This window comes from Rattus norvegicus, chromosome 15 (genome assembly GCF_021556685.1).
Source record: "Rattus norvegicus strain SHRSP/BbbUtx chromosome 15, alternate assembly SHRSP_T2T, whole genome shotgun sequence".
Lineage (NCBI taxonomy): Eukaryota > Metazoa > Chordata > Mammalia > Rodentia > Muridae > Rattus > Rattus norvegicus.
This window is the reverse complement of record NC_141548.1, coordinates 10,263,873-10,272,500: the sequence shown is the minus strand read 5'-3', so window position 1 is coordinate 10,272,500 and position 8,628 is coordinate 10,263,873. Positions and strand designations below refer to the sequence as shown.

Sequence of the window (8,628 nt, the reverse complement as noted above, 5' to 3'; positions counted from 1 at the left end):
CCTGCTGAACACTCTCCCGTTGATCGCCATCAGAACTTCCTCCGCTAGTGCTTGGACTGTCATCAACTCTCTGTGCCTCGGTGGACATCTTAGATCCTGGGTTAAAGAATGACATATCACTTATCCTGCTTTGGAAGGGACTACAACAAGGTATGTCCAGGATGGAGAGAAAAGGAGCCTGCGAAAGGATAATTAGGTCTAAAAATGAGAACTGTCCATTTAAAGAACAAACAACTCTGGGGTTTGCATGCACGGAAAACTTAAACACGACGTTGGTAGTGATTTTATTCACAAGGCTGAAAGTGAAAATGATTGGAGTGTTCTCTAATTGGTGGGTAGAGCACGGTGCATCCGCTGACACAGACCTCAGACACAAGGACAAATGAAGTCTACATGCTTCCACATGGTAAGTGAGAGAAGCTGGTCTGAAGGACCAGAATGTCCAAGCCCATTGTGAAGGGTGTCCAGACAGGTATATCCATGGGAAGGTAGAGACATAGTACAGGAAAGCGTTTTCTAATGGGCGGAAAGTTTCCATCCAGTGATAGTACTATTCTTCAATTAACTAATCAACTAGTGCTTATTGTAGAAAAGCCTCAGAGTTGTCCTGCTTTGCTTTGGAGTGCTGAGGACTGGACTCGGGGTCTTGGCATGATAGGCAAGTGCTCTTCCACTGAGCTACCTGCAACCCCTGGCTGTACACTTCAGGATGGTAGACTTGAGGCCAGAGGTGCAGTGTGGGCAGTGTGCATACTCGGCAGAGCTCGAGCTCCAGTGTCTACAAAAATGGAGAAGGCTACTTTTATAAGGTGAATTAGAGCTCAAAACAACTGGCACAGGATAAACCAGAAGGGGTTGGAGAGATCGTTCAGGGGTTAAGAACACCGGCTGCTCTCCCAGAGAGGCTGGGATCAACTCCTAGCACCCACATGGTGACTCACAATGGGCTGTAACTCCAGTTCCAGGTAATACGGCGCCCTTGCTGGCCCCCTTGGGCACTCAGGCACATATGTGGTGCACAGACATACAGGCAAGCAAACATCAGTACATAGAATATAAAATAAATCTTCTGGGGAGGTGGGGGTTGGGCTGAGAGCCTAATTTTTACAGGTACTGGGTGAAGCACTTTGGGCTCAGCTTTGAGAAGTCCAGACAGGTAAAGAGAACTGTAAAGTATCTTGACAAGTTGGCGCAAACAGGCACAGGACTGAGAGATAGGGGTACCGTCATGCTAATATCCAATCGGTATATCCTCAGAACTGGGCCAAGCTTCAAGTCCTCTCAGCTGGAAAGTTGTTTTAAGTAACCTTTGTGATAACAGAACAGAGGCCACGTGGTCCCAAATAAGAACTGAAGCTTAGGAGGGTGTGGGCACTGACCCAGCTCCACTAGCGAACAGAGTTGCACAAGAGATAGAGACTGGAAGGAGACACTGAAGGATTCCTTTTTCCTAGTCTGGAGGAAATCTCCCTCGAGGTTTGAAATTCACTTTGCTCTGAGTTCATGCCCCCAGAGCAGCTCTGATTACCAACTCAATTTCCTCAATACTTTGATACCTGGGTAGCCGTTATAACCCAGATAGCAGACACGAAAATGTGCTGAGGGAAAAGGATAGAGCCCTTCTCATTTCAGCACAATCAGCCCCAGTTTGATCCTTACTATCCCACCCTGTGTGACTTAACAAGCTGACAGACCTAGAACTGAACTGACAGAAGGTCATGCTCAGACGCTACAGGGCCTCGAGCCACCAGCGATCACTTTGGGTATCGGATACCTAGAGCTCAGACAGGTCTTTGAAAAATGAGACTGCCTATGACTAGAGCCATCACCACCACCACCGCCATCATCCTCATCAAGAGCAAAACACCCCGCACACACATACATGGGAGAGGGAGGGAGGGAGGGAGGGAGGGAGGGAGGGAGGGAGGGAGAGAGAGAGAGAGAGAGAGAGAGAGAGAGAGAGGAGGGGGGAGAGGGAGAGGGAGAGAGAGAGGGAGAGGGAGAGAGAGAGAGAGAGAAGAGGGAGAGGGAGAGAGAGAGAGAGAGAGAAGAGGGAGAGGGAGAGAGAGAGAGAGAGGAGGAGAGGGAGAGAGAAAGAAGGGAAGGAGAGGGAGAGGAAGAGGGAGAGAGGGAGAAAGAAGGGAAGGAGAGGGAGAGGAAGAGGGAGAGAGGGAGTTTTATCCAAAGTCCTCTTGAAAAGGACCCTTTTTGGTTACCCTTAAATTGAGACTTTGAAATAAACGCTGTTGACATGGTCAAGAGGAAGCTTCAATGCACACAGAAACATTTCACTTCAAACACAATTTATTACCTATCATTACCTAGTTCAAAGACATGACCTAATAACCCTGATCAGCTTTCATCATCATTGGTTCAACCTGGAGTTGGTTCAAAACCATGGTAGCTCTTCTAAATGCAGGCCTTCAACAGACCGGAAGTTTTATACGACAAACTTATAAAACAGATACGTACAGCAAAGGCCTGGGAGAATCGGGAAGCACAGTGATGATGACGCGTCCAAAGACACTACATGTGACGTCACCACCCTCATCCTAGTCCCTTTGTTCATAACAAACAGTAAGGCTGTTTGAATAGCTGTCAAACACTCACAAGACATCCGGCCTGTGCTCCCACCTCTCCTGTAAATGGAGGGCATCATTCTCCATGGCTAAGACACCTTTTATGAGCAATAAAGTCACTTAATAGAACACTGAAATTTTATGTCAGTTATGTTTCCCGTCTAGCTCAAAAAGTCTGAGCATATTTCTTAGGGTTTCTTATTTGACTTTAACCTTCTCATTACTTGGGTTTAATATTTGTACTCTTTCTCAGCTTGCTTCTTTGAGCTAAAATATACCTAAAGTTAAAAGCCTTGTAAGTAGGTACCCTATAGCTTGCTGGATAAGCAGGTGTATAGGGAAACAGAAAGAAGCATTCTTAGGATTAGATGCTCTCAGGGGCAGGACACCGTGGGCACTCTTAAGAGATGTGAAATCAGTGAGAAACTGTTCTATGTATCTGAAACCTGAGGCAATCCATCACACGGCAGACACCAGAACTGCAGGAAAGTGGCTCCCTTACACTGCGGCCACGGCTATGACTGCTGTGTGCTGAGTCAGTCGTGAAGTGCGCACTCGTTTCGATACTCTTTATGTGCACACCTGATAATGTGTAAACTCTACAGTTACTGAATAGGCCACTCCGTGATGTAGTGGGCTACAACCTGAAACTGAAACATCCATGACTACAGCAGAAGACCAGAAGAGTAAAGGACTAAAACTACTACTGAAGGTCTGGGGGATGGGGCTCAGTTCCAGAGCGCCTGCCAAGCATGTATGTTAAGGCCTGGGTTCCATACAGAACACTTCCCCAGAATCTTCTGAAATGGCTAAACAGAAGCATCGCTTCTATAGTTTTACAGCTTAAAAAAGTCGTTTCTACTTTTCATCTAAGATACCTTATCTGACCCAAAGTTTTACCTACTAATGACAGATCCTCCTGAGGCCACTGATAAGCACTACAAAAACCATTCAGAAACAAAGGCTCTGTATCCCATTTTCAAATGTCAAAAGTTAAGAGACTCTCTGCTGGATTACAGAAAAAAAGGGGACAACGTGATCGTGTACTCTGGGACAATTAATTCATATGAGAGGAGACCCTCTATAGATAATTCAAATTAACTCTGTGTCAAATTGGTGTCTCGTCTCTCTAAAGTATAAATGAGTAGGCTCCTGCATTAAAACTTCCACATATTATCTTTACTAGCATTTTAAAATTAATTCCTAAAGAGCTAATTCCCTAATCTAGAAGGAAGCTAGGTTCCAGGGATCTCACTAAACACAAATGCATCCTCCAACGACAGTTTCAAAGAACTTAAGGCACCTCAAGTGGTATTTTTACTTCAGATTCAGAGCAAACCGTAGTCCCTAACTAAACATAAATGCATTACATTTAAGAATTGAAACACTCATTTTCTAAGCTTTGTTGACTATACGCTCTGTGATGTCATGGGGTTCTGGAAATTCCCTGCCAGCACATAGAGAGTGAAAGTAGCCTGTTTCAGAAAAACTAAAGGATCTGGCTGCAAATCCCAGCGAGGAAAGCAACAGTACTGCAGTCCACATTACTATCCAAATCACCAAATATCAAGATTTTCAAAAGCTCAGGAAAGCAAGAATTCATTTGTGCTGCTCCGACAGGAAAATGTGAACTTGTCGTTGACGTCCCGGTTTCTCTACTTGGGATTTCTGAACTTTTCCAAAACGTGAAATGTTGTATGTTATGTGCCGATCATGTAGCGCTACCCAGCTTTCCAAGTGACTGAAAAGATATTTATTCGAAAAATAAAAGTGGAGCACCTGACTGGGGGAAGTGCTGTGCCCTAGGGGAAAGAGCTCAAGGTACGGCATATGAAAACACTCCATCTTCATCGCACACAAACGAAACTGCAAAGCGCCCAGGAGCATCCTGACTGCCTGAGTAAAGACAAATATTTAGATTCCCAAGACTCGGACTTGGTTATCGCATCTCTAGAGCGTGTTTTTCAAAATGCAAGGATTTAAAACTAAGACGAGCTCTTAAAAATCTTTCTGAACAGTAAGGCAATCAGAGGCAAGTCCTAGCAAATTCTTTTGTACTTTAAAATGGAAATACTCGAGTAGACCCTCAAAATGACACAATGCAGGGTTGGACGATAAGAGTCTTGCAAACCAGCAAATGGGTCCAAGAGCTGCCACCAAGCCCAGGGTGATGATGTCTCTCTAATGCGGCCTTAATTTCCTTTAGGGAAGATGGATGGGGCATTTCTGGTTAGTCGTGGGAAAAGACGCAAGAAGCCAGGCTTTATGTTCATTAGAATTGGAAAAAGGCAAATGGATCAAAACATTAGGAGCAAAGAAGGGGGTGGGTGGGGGTGGGGGGACAGAGGGAATCCAGTTTCCAATCAGGCCAGTGGGGGCTGCAGAGAAGCCAGAGGAAAACCGGCTTCGGAGCCAAACTGTGCCAAGCACCAGGCATTACAAAAGACCAGTGTGACGCCCCCCACCCCGGGGCATCACGCACACACTCAGCCGGTATTCCCGGGCGGGCCCTCGCCCGCTTGGACACCTCGTGTAGCAATTATGCAATTAGGGAAGAGCTCGGGACAGCCGGGCACTTTGCACCGCGACATCCATCCTGGACTTTGCGGAGACTTAGTTCCTGGCTGCGGTGGGCGCGGGAGGGGAGAGGACAGGTCCTCGAAGGCGAAGGAGGGCCACACTCTGCGGGAGGGGGGAGGGGCGCGCGGGCCCCAGCGGGCACGCGCAGGGCCAGGGAGGCCTGCGGGGCCGCGGGCGCGCGCCCGAGCCGAGGCCGCGGCGGGGGCGGGGATCTCGCCGGTCTGCCCCTCGCCGCGTGGGGTCCCCGCGCGCCCTACGCCGGGGCTCCGGCCGCGGCCACGCCCGCCCGCCCGCGCCTACTCACCTCGCGGCGCCGCCCGCGCTCCAGCCGCGGCTCGGACGCCGAGTCCGGGAGTGAAGCCGCCGCCTCCGCGAGCCGCCGCTGCCGCCGCCGCCCGCCGTCCGCGCGCGCCCCCTCCCAAGCGCGCACTCGCCCTGCCTGCCCCGAGAGCCCGCGACAGCGCGAGCCCCACGTCGGCCTCGCGGTGCCGCGCCCGCGAGCCCGCGACGCGCTTTGGCCCCGCCCCCGCCGGCGCGTGCCCGCGCGCGGGGGGGACCAGTAAGGTGCGCGCGCAAAAGTAAAGTGACAGCTGAGTCCTGGGCCCGGTAAAGGCGGGTTAGGGCGAAGGGAAATGGAGGAGGGAAATCGAGGCTCGACGGCGGCGCGAAGGGAGGGACGCGAGGACCTTGACGAGCGCGCGCAGTAAAGGGACACGCATTAAAGGGACACGCGGGCTAAGGGGTGGGGGTGCGTTTCAGGAGGGTGCAGTGCGGCGGAGTTGGATGAAGGGTAGGGAGACCCCCTCCCCCCCGACCCACACACACCATGCACCCACCAGCTTGTGCTCGTGCAGGACCCACCTGCCCCGCGGTTGGGAAACTTCGCGTGGGCCCGGATGAAGCCTCGCTTTACCCCATAACTGCTGCAGGAAAGGTCCTGCTGAGCCTAGTTCTGTCCAGGAATGCTGGCTGCCACCCTGGGAGGCTGCGGAGGGCGGGGCGGGGCGGGGCGAAGGGTGCAGCACTATCAGAGTGAGTGGGAGGCTGCCACTGAAAGACCCGCGTGGGACAGTAGCTGTGCTGTGAGTGGCCTGAGGAATATCAGGTTTCCCAGTCATTGTAGCCCAAAATAGGCACTGAAGAAAAAATTGCACATTCTGGGTTAACTCAGCACCCATGAACTCACCTCATCACCACCACCACCACCACCACCACCCACACACACACACACACACACACACACACACACACACACACACACACACACACGGCCCTCCAGCCTATCATAACAGCTAAGATCTAAGACTACTCTTAACTTCTGTGAGGATTCTTGGGAGCGGTTGAGCCCATGCAGTAGTTCTGCCCAACAGAAAGGGCTGGGACCTCCATTCTCACGGATGAGAGGGGAAGACCCATTACGCTCCAAGACACTTGAACAGTGATAGCCAATACATAGGAAACCATGGGGAACCCAGCCTAACAGCCTAACACCTAACAGGTGGCCATAGGCCACCATGAGAATGTGAAGCCCTGAGTCAATCAAGAACTAGTGAAAAAAGACGCCAGAGACTAGAGCAATACAAGACCCAGAACCGGCTTCTGGAACAGAAAATGCTTCCACGAGATGCATTCTTCAAGAGTTGGCTTTTAACTAATTAAGTCACTGAAAACTGCCCCAAGCAGCTAATGGTGTCTAGCCTGGAACTCACCACTGAGGAAAAATAACAGCACCTTTGTCCTTAGGAATGTCAGCTCAAGAATGTTTGGGAGGGAGGGTTGGAAATGGTGAAACCTGGTTTTCTGGTTTGTGTGGCCACGTACAGCTGTCTCATGGTGTATTAGGAGAATACTAATACATGTACTAGTACAGTGTGTTAGTAGAAATGCATCATGTTTAAATATTATCAAATACAGTATTTCACAGACAGTCTTAAGTGTCTATATAAATTATCTTCCCTCATGGAATCTTTGCACGTTCTCGGTTTGCAAATATCCTGATCGTTTCAAGAGTACAGACATAGGGAAGACTTGGTTGTGTTTTGAAACTCTTTAAAAATTGTTTTGTTTTGATGCTGGGATTGGACCCAGGGCTTCAACAGGCTAAGCAGGCACAGGAGTTCTGCCACTGAACTCTACCCTGTGCCCCTGGTAGCCTACGCTTCTGTGTGTGCTGTTGGCTTACAGTGAATGTTTCATGAGGAAGCGTGCTTCTGCCCCAGCCGCTGTCAAGTCGTTTTGTAGTTCCGTCACTGGCAGTGGGGCCTGGGGATGCAGTGATGTCAGTTTCCACTCAGGGGATAGGATTGAAGAACTTCGCTGCATTTGTTGATCTGCAGATGTTTTAGCTGATATTTTACAAAATTCAAAACGGGACTATAAGTCCTATTCACCCTTATCATTCATCCTAGGAATACCTAACTATCATGGGCCAGGCGCTTGTTTACTGAGTATAGGTAGGAATATGACTGTGAAAGAAAACGAATGCTGGTCCTCACAGGACTTCCTGCTCCTTACCCTTGTCAGTTTCACCCTCTACATTCAACCATTAGTGAATTCCGCTGATCTTGTTGTCTAAAATGTCTGCTGATCATTACTCCAGAAAGCCACGACCCCAGGCTTATGACAGTGAGTATCTATCACAAAATGTGACATTTCTAACACAACAGCTATGCCCCAAGACCTCAGTGTGGAAGTCTAAGGAAGCCTAAGGAAGGTGAGGAGGCCGAAGAAAGCATTTAGGAGCCAGAAGACGTGGAGGACTGCAGCAAAACAATGTCTCGGGGCATGGTAGGGATGATTTACCTATAGACTCAAAAGTGTGGCTGCCTGCATAGAACCGAATGGATCAAAATGCCGATATAGATGTGGGGGGATGGGGGAGGACTCAGAAGCTCCACCTCCAGGTGCAGAGCTACAGGAATTGAAGGCCTTCTAAGGTTGCCCAAACCCAAGTGGTCAGTTCTACATGTGTATACATACATGACCGACTCTACCTGCAGTCAATAGTGTACCTTTGTGCCTCTGAGTTACAGAAGGGGAGGGCATAAACTTGGGATTTGAGACAAGGATCTGGGTGGAGATGGGAGGATTTAGAGAAGGGCAGGAAGTAGGATGTGATGAAAATGCATTGACCTCATACAGGAAGTTCTCAAAGCAAAGCCCCCAAGAAATGTCTGCTGTCATATCTGTCTTCTCATCCCCGCTTACTGCTAATTCCCTCGTCGGGGTGACAGTGGAGTCAGTGGAAGGTCCTGACTGTTCTTCACACACACACACACACACACACACACACACACACACACACACACACACACAGACAGAGAGACAGAGACAGACAGAGACAGAGAGACAGAGACAGAGAGACAGAGAGACAGAGACAGAGAGACAGAAACAGAAAGATGGAGAGATGTGAGTTTCTAAAACAGAGTGGCAGGACAGGCTTGTTGTCTCAATACTCAGAAAACAAGGG

General features: G+C 49.4%; 1 protein-coding gene across 8 annotated transcripts in view; it reads right to left on the bottom strand.

Moving 5' to 3' along the window:
• Ube2e2 (ubiquitin-conjugating enzyme E2E 2) overlaps positions 1-6,126 on the bottom strand; it is a 277,992-nt gene extending 271,866 nt beyond the window's left edge. For 2 of the 8 annotated variants that reach the window (XR_015638064.1, XM_087585998.1), the window contains exons 1-2: positions 5,464-5,675; positions 1-96 (exon numbers count right to left, since the gene is read on the bottom strand). The exon at positions 1-96 is cut by the window's left edge and continues 88 nt beyond it. Coding sequence is in view for 7 of the 8 variants with exons in the window: in XM_087585998.1 (XP_087442124.1) it covers positions 1-88 (88 nt within the window). In the remaining variant the exon portion in view is untranslated. Of the gene's footprint in view, positions 97-5,463; positions 5,676-5,995 lie in introns of those variants that run through there. The other 6 variants (XM_087585997.1, NM_001399660.1, XM_087585995.1 and 3 more) reach the window with 3 other exon arrangements.
• Between the last annotated feature and the right edge of the window lie 2,502 nt (positions 6,127-8,628).